The 12,650-nt window shown below is 44.9% G+C and overlaps 1 protein-coding gene across 1 annotated transcript in view; it reads left to right on the top strand.

Moving 5' to 3' along the window:
* The window catches only part of SNTG1 (syntrophin gamma 1), a 46,551-nt gene that overhangs the window by 2,136 nt on the left and 31,765 nt on the right, over positions 1-12,650 (top strand). The window contains exon 2 of the mRNA XM_016198959.2: positions 11,766-11,819. Coding sequence (XP_016054445.1) covers positions 11,793-11,819 — 27 coding nt within the window. The 5' untranslated portion in view covers positions 11,766-11,792. The remainder of the gene's footprint in view (positions 1-11,765; positions 11,820-12,650) is intronic.

Raw genomic sequence — 12,650 nt, 5'->3', positions numbered from 1 at the left:
CTGAACTTGTTGTTTTGGATATGTATACTAGAAGTCTAATCATAGAATAAACCATTGAACGAGGCCTCGGAATCATTTATATTATTTACACAAGCGTTGAAAGCCCCCAGTGGGCTACTTCCTCCTGAACAGAATTAACAAAACTCCAAATGAATGCAGTTTCTTCTCCCAAAGTGTAGCTCCAGAATATTGTCCTAGGAGCCTTGCTTCAGTGTGCTCAGCTGAGCCGAATCTCTGTGTTTTTACAGGTTTATCAAGGATACGTATTAAGAGGTTGAATCTAGGAAGCAAGATGGCTCTCAACTAGATAAAAGTCCTGAGTATCCATCTAAGACTATCTTATAACTATTCTTGGTGAACATAAAGGTTGAGCACTTTGGAACAAGGCTGATATGTGACCAAAAAAAAAAAAAAAAATGTTTGGCATCTGATGAATTACTTAGCACTTCTTTTTGTAAAGAATAAAAGCTCTCTGGCGTCTAACAAAGAGTTTGTGAGTGTATGGCAGGATTTTGAACAAGGAGAGCATTTAGAAATGCAGTCTTTATATTTAGGAAATGATTACGGGATGCAGCTGCAGGTTTTAATGACTTTTAATAAAGCACGTTATAAAGTGAATTAGCAATGGATGTTTAACAGATGATACTAATTCAACACATTATAGAACATCATTACATCTGTGTATTAGATTGTTAAAGGAATAGATGTGTTCCTATAATACTCGGGCTTTTAAAATTTTCTAGGGTGTTTTGAAAGGAAGTTCAAGGAAGATTCAACTTTAATGAATGGGATTAGTGTATCTACCAGCTCCGGTAAACCAATAACAATTTTATTTATTTAAGCGATAGAGAAACTGGAAGTTCCTTAAATTTATACAGTATACAGAATTATAAAACAAGATTCATGTATTAATATATGAAGATATATTTCAACCATTTTAAATTCTTAAGTCTTTCATAAATAAAAGTGAATTTTACTTAGTAGAAAAAAATAGTTTGTTAGAAATAATCTGTGTTCAGACCTAGCTCGTTTGGCTCAGTGGTTAGAGCATTGGCCAGCTGACTGAAGGGTCCTGGGTTTGATTCCGACCTGGGCATGTAGCTCGGTTGCAGGCCTGATCGGGCCAGGGCAAATGTGGGAGGCAACCAATCAATGTGTCTCCCTCACGTCGATGTTTCTCTCTCTCCCTCTTTCTCCCTTCCACTCTCTCTGAAAAAGCGATGGGGAAAATATCCTCGGGTGATGATTAAAAAAAAAAAAAGAAAGAATCTGTGTTCAACACTTGCTTTGCTGGCGTTGCCAAAATTCTAAATTTCAATGTCAAGTGGTCAGAATACAGGTGAACAGAAGCAAACACAACTCGTAGCTCACCAGCGTCTGTTTGCACAAGTATTGGCAGGCCACCTCAGCATGCAGAATGATGCACTGTAGATTACTCTTTTTTCAGTATAAGTTACTTTTAAAGACTAATCTTGGCTTCTGACCTCAAGAAACCTGGCGTCTAATACAATAAAGCTAGGATATTTAGAATCACAAGGCAGAGTAGGAAACGTAGTCACAGACTATCATGCTAGGAAGTTGACTCTCAGAAAACTTCTGAAATTTGTTAAAGATTCAAATTTAGTTTATGACTGAGTTGTAATAGAAATGTCAATCATGGTTTAATCAATGATGATACTCCAAGAACAGTAAAGGAGAACTGAATACTGTTCAATGAATATCTCTTTATGGAACCATAGTTCAGGGTAAGCTAATAGCCTAGGATGTTAAGAAGTAGAGAAGTGGTAAGTTCTAAGTCTTCCAACATTCCCAGGAAGGGGGATTAATGCTCATCATAGATGCAGCTAAGGAAAACAGTGCTTTTTTTTTAACTTTGTATTTATTTTAAAATATAGACTCAAAAGAACTTGCAGAGATTTTCTTTTAAATTTATCTTTATTGTTGAAAGTACTACAGATGTCCCCCTTTCCCCCCCATTGACCCCCTACACCCTGTCCCTGCCCCCCCCCCCCCCCAGGGCCGACCGCACTCTTGTGAAGCCTTCCCTCAACCTCCCCAGTGGTAACACAACTAGGACTCGATCATCTGCTCCCAGAATAGGGAACGTTTAGGACAATGGCCAGGCTTTTTCAATAAATATATGGCAAGAGAAACTATAATCAAATAGGGACTTAAGAAAAATAGCAACCAAATGCACTATGTGACTTTTTTTTTATTTTTACATTTCTCTTTGAGAGTTGTTCCGCTCTCTTGAAGGCACTGTGTTCCCTCCTCTCTCTCCTCCCCCCTCTCTTTTATTACCTCCCTCTCTTATTTCAGTTTCCTCTGTGATTACAGTTGCAAGCTTGTAATTTTGGTATAGTCACTGACTCTGTCTCTCTACCTTCTATTTCACACCCTAGCAGGAATCAGTCTTAAATTCCACCCTGTGTTTAACTTTGCATTTGCCTTCCTCCCTCCATGGCTATGCTAGCAGCCTCCTAATTGGTCCCCTGACTTCTTTTAAATCCATGACATTCTTAGGTTTATCTTCTAAAACACAAATCCTGATCTTTACATGGCCTTGACTACTAACCTTAATTGGCTGCCCGTCACTGACAGAGTAACTCCTTGGCACAATTTGCAGAGCAGTTCACGAGCTGAGCCCGTCTGTCTCTATAATCATATGTATAATCATTCCCCATGATATGTTCCAAAACAACAACGTCAGCTCAGCGTGTGCGTGCCATATCTAACTCAATCTGTACAAGAATCCTAGAAGGTAGATAACAATTATAATTTCCATTTTATAGATGGAGAAACACGACGCATGTTTATTAAGTTGGATGCTCAAGATGAGAATCTTGGCTACATAGTCAGGATTCACAATAACTGCTCTACTGCTCCCTCTCTCTCCCTTCCTTCTGTTATGTTCTTGGGCTTCACGACAGGAAATTAATTCATTAATTCCGTCAGTGTCCCGACGGGAGACTTCATCGCCGAACCAGGTATTTGAAGGAAGTGTAAGAAAAAGATTACTTCAAAGTCTGGGCGAGATACGGAAAAACAAGAACATGCAGTGTCCCACCGGAGAGCGTCGGAAGGGGCACCCACCTAATCCCAGAGAAGGTGACTTTATGGATAGAGCTGCCTGCCAGGACTTGGGTTTTCCTGGAGAGGAATTTAGCCACCCCAAGGACTTCATAGGCAGGGCACCTGAGGGCACCCCGGAACCCCTTTCTCAGCCCTCCCATCTCCTCCAGCTGCCGCTCACTGGCTTCATCCAAGCAGAAGCCAGAGGCAAGAAAGCCTCTTGAGAGTCTCCTCGGCTCAGCCTCCGCCTCACGGAGGCTAGTGGACCATGTGGATGAAGGACTTTTTAAATATGAAACTATTGCTGTAAAGTGGGCAACTTATTTTGCGTGTGTTATGAATTCTTACAGATGGTTCCGCGCTGTCTTGTTCTGTTTGCCCCCCCAGCAGTTGTTTGTGAGCGATGCGCGGTGCTCAGTCCTAGTGACCTGCCGCACTTCACCCACCTGTCCCTCGAGGTGGGCCCACAGATTGCTTTGCGCTACTATACGCGGTGCGCAGCAGTGGAATAAGCTCCCTGCGTGTGTCTCCTATTTCCCTTTGGGTATGCTGGCTCTGAAGGTTTTCACATGTTTAATTTTATTAAGTGCTGTCAGACTCTCTTCCAGAATGGCTCATTCGAATTTATCTTCTTTGCACTGGCACTTGGAATTCTTGTTTTCTCGCGTGATTGATAAGCTTTGGCACAGTTGGGAATGTATTCCCTGGACCTCTGAGTGCTGTACTCGAATCTCCTTACGTACTCACTATATTTTTGGTTCAGATGTCCTTCATCTCCTCCAACAGCAGTAATTGGGTAAAAACCCATTCTGGTTATTTCCCCTCTCTCTAGATTCTTATTTCACTCTGCTGTTCATGATAGACACTTAAAGCTCAGCTCTGCCTCTTAAGCAAAACCAATAAAAATGAAGGAGCTCCTCGAGGCCGGAAGGCTGTCAGTCTTTTGTTGAGGTGCTAAAGAAGCCACCCTCTCCGCAGCTGCCTTAACTATAAATTCTGACGTATCCCCAGGCTCCGGGTACAGAGGAGACCAATCCATTTATTTGCCCCTTAGGTCGTCCAAGATCTAGGCGCTCTTTCTTCAAAAGTTCCAGAGCCTCTGAGGACCGTATTTCCCACGTCCTAAGTGGACCGATTCCCCCTCATTGGCTTTCACTCCCTGGTCCCAAAGCTTTCCCAGGCCAAACAGAAAGAAGCCCTGCGCTTGTCCTTCGTCCCGACACCATCAGTGTGTAAAGCCGCAGTCTCTAGGCCTGATGATTTTAGAAGCTGCCCTTCCTAGGACAGGGCTGGCGGTTGGCTTGCGGTTGCGAGGCAGCCAGTTGGCATGTTCGCCGGAGTTGCTAATGAGCCCTTTGAAATGGGAGTAGACATTTATACGGACATAGATCAGAATCAGCGTCATCATGGGGGGAAAAGGTACCGTTAAGCTATTTCCGCACACAACAAGGGTGATTTACAGCTTAAATGCAAATTAATAATGAATACTCAATCCTTGTGTGTTGGACTAAATGTAACCCAGCCCTTATGCTTAGTCTATAATTCACTGGTCTTGTTAAGAGAAGGCCACTGCCTTTCTCTTTTCTTATGGGCATGAATCCATGTGATATTAGTTGGGACAAATATGCGGTTCTTAAAAAAAAAAAAAAAAAAAAAAGAGCATTATGTGTGACAGGTGGACTCATTGGGTGTCTGTGGTGTTTGAGTTTTTCAGCTGTGATAGGGAGAGCGCGCTCAAGGGTAGCTCGTGTGGTCCGAGACTGCCGTAGTTCCAACAGCGTGAGGGGTACCTGTTGACGCGTCCTTTTGGGTAATTGAGCTACCCTGTTCCACCAGTGTTTTCACGGCTGTAATTATGACTGATGCGATTATTAATTCTCAAGCACAGTTCCGTTACTGTTGGAACATTTGGCCTCAAATGGAAGCTCAGAGGACAACCGGTTTCATTGGATATTTATCACTGATCCTCTCTAAGTAAATCTTAAGTGTCAGCTGCGTAACTTCCGTTGAAATGAAGTTAAATATATTACTGACCACCTCACATGTCCCATGATGTATGACTGATAAAGTAAACAGTTTATTTCCAGCTTTAATCACACCTGTAAAGGTTTTGAACAAGTGCTGTTGGCGTTTTATATGCTGTTCCTCCTTCAGTTTCGACGGGCACTGAAATTTCGGCTATTTTTTATTTTTTATTTTCAAGTGAAGTCAGGAATTCAGGGACAATGCTATTTTTTTATTTTATTTTTGCCAGTCAAGTAAAGGGCAACTTATTAATATCTCAGTGTTTGTTTTGTGAAAGAGAGATATTTTTCTTTCTCAAGATGGTAAATTTAATCACGAAGGGAATGTCTGCGCAGTTGGGTTTGACTTGGCGTGTAGAAATCCGCCCGGTTTCTCCTTTGCCACCTGCCCAATGTGGGTTATGCTAAATGCTCCCCAGGCCTTCTTCATTTCTCGAGGCTCCGAGATGGGGATTTCTCCCCGAATTGCAAAAATGGTGTCACTGTTTGGAAACCGCATTTCTTCACTTGCAAGGTGCTCGCATCACACTTTGTTTTCAGTTTAAAATGATATAAACCTGCTGTCTAGACAATACCAGAGCTATTTTTCTTCAATTATTCATAAGACTCTTGTAATCTTAGAGTTGGCAGGTAATATTGACTTTATTCCAACACTTTCATTTGGGGGGACAGTGAAATATGGACCGAGAAAGACATGTCTTTGCTCCAATTTTACACAGTAATTAGTGGTCAAAGTGAGAATAAAAATTAGGTTTACTGACACCTAATTTGTCTTCCTACTAGGCTACAGCAAATACGTCAAAGATGAAAGCACTGAAATTTTGCCAGCGAAAGGAAAAATAATCAGTGAGCTTAGAAATAAAATTTAAAAAGTGTCATTAACTGAGTGCTTACTCTATCCAGGTTTTAAATAAAATATCTAAATGAGTCCTCTGAACCCTGTTTCACTTTGATACCACTGAGGCACAGAGAGAGTCACTGTGGCCAAGGGCACATGACCAAGAAGTGCAAATAACACTATTATTAGAAAGTGCAAATCTTTGCTGATATTTATTTAATTGTTTAGGAATTAGATAATGGAGAGTTAAATTGCATGTTTTAAGGCCAATTGCAGTAAATATACCGATTTGACTGTTAATATACAGGTTTTTTAATCACACTTTTTACACTAGTTACAAAAAAGGACTTTGAAAAAAATAGCTTTCTTTGAGCCTAAGTTACATGATCTTTGAGCGGATTGGACATGTTGATGTCTAGAGCATTTTAAAGCTATGAGATGCTATGATGCTAGTGGCACCGCGAGTTGTTTTGAGGAACACACGTGCGTGCACTCGTGCACATACACACGCACACAAGCGCACACACATGCACACACTCACACACAGGCACACACTCACTCACACAGGCACACGCACTCACACGCACACAGGGACTCACGCACACTCACACACATACGCACGCGGGCACACTCACACACACACACAGGGACTCACGCACACTCACACACACACGCACACTCACACGCTCACTCACACAGGCACACACACAGGCACACACGCACACTCACACGCACACAGGGACTCACGCACACTCACACACACACGCACGCAGGCACACTCACACACACGCACACAGGCACATTCTCACACACACACGCACACTCACACGCACACAGGCACAGCGGGCAGAGGTTCCCTGTGCCGCACGCGGGTGAGCGAAAGGGACCGGCGCGGTGCGGCTCGAGCTCCGGGAGGAGCGGTCGGGCCGAGGCCTGGTCCGCCCCCGCGGGCTGTGAGACTTTCCGGATTTGTGGTGTTTCCCTGGATGAAAGAGGAGAGATGAGCAGCGGCCCTTCCCGCACCCTCTGCGGTGCAGTAGGATCGCAGCTCTCCCATTTCTGGGTAGAAAGGGAAGTTCCACCGATGAGGGAAATGGGGGGATCTGTCGCCGCGTTTGGCTGGAGCTGTAACAGAAACGGGGCAGGGAAAGGGCAAGGGAAAGGGTGACGCGCAGAGGAACACAGACCTTTATGAACAGACCACCCTGGGAACTTTCTGCGTTACCAGGACCTTCGCTCCCATACCTTAGCTGCTGGCTTGCTCAAGAATAAATTAGCTGCGGAAGTGGGAAGCCGACCTCCTGAGTCAGCTCAGAGCTCGTTGGTGCAGGTTCCCGTCTTCTGCAGGCTCGAGGCCCAGCTGGCCTTTCCCTCCCACCTTCAGAGCCGTTTCCTCTTTAAAAGAAAGCTCGATCCTCTGTTGTCTGCAAGGCAACAACCGTTTTCGGCCACATGAACATTAAATATTGGACTTCAGAAAGAAGCCCACACCCCACTGTCTCTCACAGGTGCAGGCCCCACGAGGAGAGAAAGCCTCTGGCTGTGGGAACCAGCGTGCTGGTGCTTTCTAATGGGGAGAAACACGGATCCCTTTTGGTGCCACTTGTCGTTCCCGCATCCTGACCCACTTTCTTTCTGAAACGGAATTTTCCATGTTGTCCTTCTGTTCTGCTGAAGGTCTGTGTCTGTAACTGATATCCTGGCAAATGAAAAACCCGAGGTAAAGAAAACCTGCATCGCTTCCAGTGGGCTTCCTGGGAGTAAGACATTCTGCCGTAAATTATTGTAATACCATTTGCCCACTCTGGGTAAAAGAGAGTCATGATAATAGCTCCCATTGATTAAACCCTGTGCTGAGTCATCTCCCCGTTGCGGTGCTTTTGCCCGGGATTGCCTGGCTCGCTCACATTTATCTCTTGAGCCTGGAACTCCTGTCCTCGTCTGCTGGAAGACGACACGGGGGCTTAGGAGAATCCAGTGGCTTGTTGGAGCCTCACATTTAATTAGTACCAAATTCAGCTCTCGATTTTTCTGTCAACCTGTAGGATAAATGACATTGTTTCTACTCTTCTTACAAAATAATTTGTAATTGGCTTTGAGGGAATGTGAGGACTGCAGGCAAAGGACAGCAGTGGCAGGTGGGCAGACACCAGCTTGCCCTCTGTTTCTCTGGCCCTCTCTGGGGCGCCGTAGCCAGTTCTTGTAAAGGGGACCTGCGGAAACAAATGGGAACCTCTTTGGCGTTGGTGTTGAGGTCAGAGGACACATAGGGGACGGCACTGGTGACTGCCCCTAACTACAGGATGTGCGGAGGCTTTAACGGTCAGACACTAAGCAGTAGCCTGGCAGATGGGTAGTGTAGATGGGACACGAGTTCAACAAGGATCAGATGCAGGGGAGGCTGGTCCTGGGCTCCCAAGTAGCTGGGTGAGTGGTTCTAAGGACAGGGTTCTTGGGCTATGTGTTGTGGTGGGGCAGGCAGTGTGTGTGTGGGGGGGGGAGGGCTGGGCTGGGGTCCCAAGAACCCTGGATAGGTAATGCTTGGGCCAGAAGACGGCATCCCATCCAAGGAGCTGCTGATTTTTGTGTGATTTTATTGCAGCACCTACCATAGTTGTAGTAGATCAAAACTAAACAAATTAATTATAAGTTGGGTGTCACAGACTCTATACTGGTCTTTGTATTGTACCTTGTGGTGACTATTTGAGCTGGAATCCGCGGTGCAGTGCTATAAATAGGTCCCAATTTATTTCAGTGAGTTCTAAAGCCTGTTAAAAATAGGGCCTTGTGGAGACTTCATTATCTTCTGTTTTCCACAGCAATGTGACAAAACATGTCTTTGCAAATCTTTCCAACTGAAAAGAATTTTGCTTTGTCTCCCCACTAATGTCTGGTTTTTAAAACTTATTTCTAAAGCTCCAAATGAGAAAAATGGTTTGAATCAAATCTGTTAAATTCCCACGACTTATTTTCAACTTAACACAGGTTTAATTGAACATAAATCTCACACATTTCGCAGCGCTTTTTTCCTAGTGGGTCTTCGGTGTGATTGTTCATTTTATGTGTCAAGACCAAAGTACCCAGATAATTGGGCAAATACTATTCTTGATGTTTCTTTGAAAAATTATGATTATATTTTCATTCTTTTTCCCCTTTTGATGGTGATGATGATGATGATGGTGGTGGTGATATAGAGAGCAAAGTATTAAATAGATGGTGATGGTGATGGTGCCGCCGATGACGATGGTGGTGGCGGAGGAACTGAACGGTCCTTTTCATATTCCTTATTTCCCGAACAGATGAATATGTACGGAGGAACTGGGGCCTGAATATATTTGCCAGTACTGCAACTTGCTGTTTAATCAGTTTGTTCTCTGCCCAAGAACATCCTGCTCTGAATTTCATGCTTACTCACCTGAACAGAGAATGAATTCAGAAAATGAATAATTTAATTTAGTTGTGTTCAGCTGGTGGCTGGGTTGGTCTAGAGTGTCAAAAATGACTTCTCATGCGCGGCCAGTGTGGCTCAGCGGTTGAGCATTGAACAGGAGATTGAGGTTTGATTTCCGGTCGGGAGACATGCCAGGGTTTCGGGCTCGATCCCCAGCAGGGGGCGTGCAGGAGGCAGCCGGTGGATGACTCATCACTGAGGTTTCTCTCTTCCTCTCCCTTCCTCTCTCGGAAATAATAAAAATACATTTTTTAAAAAAATGACTACTCACAGGCTTAATGCCTTGATAGTTTTTCACTCTTTTCATGGACACTAGACGTTCTATATAGTCCTTTAGTGGGTAGTTGCTGATCTTACATGAAACCTTAGAACTCCAAGGGAGCATTTTTAAAGAGTTAAGAAAAACCAAAAGAAGAGGCAAGTAGATACCATGCGTGTTTAAATCCCGAACGCAGAGATGAGCACAACTTACTTTCTCAGTATTCCATTGTCCAGCGTAGTCCCAGGGACTGTCCAGATCCCGGGGGGGGGGGACACACACATGGGTCCCAGTTCCTATGGGAGAACATGGGAAGATCTGTGGCAGCCTTTAATCCACCCCATAAGCAACACTTCTACTTTAAGAGGTAATGAGTTTTATATACAGTTAAGAGAACACACTGGTCCTAATAAAACGATGAGGAATTATTCCCCAATATAGGAAAAGTATCACTTGATCAATTTTGCGCCATCCAGTTAGAGCGGCAGTTTCCAACGGTGTGCTGGAAGAATTTCTAAAACATGCGGCATCTGACTAGTTAGCCAGGGGCACTGGCCTCTTCCCTTAGACTGTCAAGTGGAACAATGACAACCGCCAACACAGCAATAGCCGTCCCGTGTGAGCCAATCAAAGTCACACCTATTTTTCGGTCAGATCGGAAAAGATATTTTTTGGTGTGCCGCAGAATTTTAGTAATTAGTTCATGTGCCATGAGATGAGAAAGGGTGAAAATCGCTGACTTAATGAAAAGTCAGTGATAAAATATAAAAATGACAAACGCGAATGTATTTGTTTTATCCCATTAAGCTAATGAAAGTTTGCCCGTGGACACCATAAAATGAAGTAAATTATATCATCAAAGTATAATTTCTATCACCAGTTTGCCCTTTTGTCCGCTAGCGGCTCGTTACCGGGGTCTGCTGCCATCAGATGAAATAAAACCAGGCCCACGACCCGCAGGCCCACCTCGGGGACGCACCTGGTAAATGGCCCATTTCTGCTCTTTCTGAGGCCACGGGGATGACCCGGGGACAGCATGGGGAGCGTCTTCCTCTGTTTCACCCCCACATCCCTGTCCATCGGTCTCGCACCACGGGGACGGTGAAGGAGCCTCGGTGGCCTCCGGCTGCAAGTCCTGGGGGGGGTGCCTGCCAGGAGCAGAAAGCCTCCCTCCTGCACTTGGCCGCCCGCTGCCCTCGGGGCCTCACTTACCTTGGCCGTTCTCTCCGGGCTCTGCATCTTTGCAGCGCCACAGTGTCACCTTTCCATGATAACTCTTGGTTTTATTGAGTTATCACATTATTGAGACGCTAATAGCATTTTTTTAAAAACAAACTTTAAATGTATTTTTATACATTTCAGTTCACATCCACCATTTAGGTACTAATGGTGACCATAAAATGAATCTGTATTATATATTTTACACACTAATTATCTTAATATTATTCATTCCGATGAATAACTTGTTTCCTTACATCGTCCTGTTTGTGAATAAAATTTTAAGTTCCAGAGGGAATTATTCATGCGTGTAACTCTTTAATTAAAAAGAGAAAGATTCGTCAACTTTTTGCAAGAGATAACCACATGAAAGTCAACTTTTAATTACTCCTTACAACTTTTAATTACTCGTTCTGAGGTTCAGAATGAAGGCTGGGCGTGAGCTAAGACCTTAGCGAGAGCAGAGGTTACTCGAGTGTAGGTGGCGTCTGCGCGCCCTGGGGCCTGCCGTGTGTCTGCACCCCTCCAAAGCAGGGGTTCAGACCCTTCCAGTCTGTCCTCCGTTAGGCCCTCCACACGGGTGACTGGAAACGCGGTTTCCCGCAGAACCTGCTTCATCGTTTCCTTTTTGTTGATTATGTTTTTATTGATTTTTTTCTTTTCCTAGAGAGAGAGGAAGGGAGAGGGAGAGAGAGAGAAACATCAATGATGAGGGTCACTGATCGGCCGCCCCTGCTGGGGATCGAGCCCGCAGCCCAGGCCTGCGCCCTGACCCGGAATCGAACCGGCGGCCTCTGGCTCCCGGGCCTGCGCTCGGCCCCGGCGTCACTGCTCGGCGCGGCCAGCTCGCTCCTCTCCCGCACGTGGCGCGGCGCTCACCCGCTGACCTTTCTCTCTTTTCAGACAACGTCCTCTGCGGGGCCACAGCACATGGATTTCCGGACTCCCTGTGAGGAGGTAGGTGAAGCGCCTGGTGCTCTGCAGGTTCCAGAGCAGGAAACGCTCGGCCTCCTTTCGTATCAGCGGAACCTTTGCTTTTGGTGGCGGGATGAGCCACAGGTTTATCTCATCTCCGGAGTAGCGTCTGTTTCTGCAAAACCGGAGAGCCCACGAGTGCCTGGGGCTGCCGCAGACACGCAGGCCCCCGCAGAGGGCAGGGGCCGAGCTGGGCGAGCCAGCTGGTCAGGCCCGTGGGCTGCGCGCCACACGGCTTCAGGCAGGGAAGCACTGGACGCGGCTCCTTCACGGCAACGCTTAGCATCAGAAGGCACCCAAGGGCCCCTTTAGCACCAAAATTCTAGGATTTTATAACCTCAATATTACATAAGTATTGCGATATAATTTAATTATTAACATATGGCTATTCAGGTTCTCTGTAGAACTATCATGACCCCAGAGTATGAGTTGGTGATACATTGCTCTCCCAAGGGTATGAAAGGCCAGTCACTTGACTGTTAAAGTGCATGGACTGGGGCCTGTAGGGAATGGAACTGTTCTATTTTTGGAAGAAATACTCTCATTTTTACTAAACGAGGGATATTCAAAGCATCGTCTTTTCATTCTTCAGGTAAAATGCCAACATTCATACGTAAAATATTTCTCACATTGGCCTAAAAGGTTTAAGATATTTTTATTGTGTATAAATAGCCCAAGGAAAAGCACAACCATAACTGGATTGCCTGTGGAATTAAAAACAAACCAGCAAAAACTTCTGTTATCAACCTTTGTGAACTTTTTTCTTTTCACGAAATGTCACGAGTTAAAATTCTTGCAAACATATCTTTAAAA

Source organism: Miniopterus natalensis, chromosome 16 (assembly GCF_054644295.1).
Source record: "Miniopterus natalensis isolate mMinNat1 chromosome 16, mMinNat1.hap1, whole genome shotgun sequence".
NCBI classification, from domain to species: Eukaryota; Metazoa; Chordata; class Mammalia; order Chiroptera; family Miniopteridae; genus Miniopterus; species Miniopterus natalensis.
The sequence above is the reverse complement of the archived record's forward strand: the minus strand, read 5'-3'. Positions and strand labels throughout refer to the sequence as shown.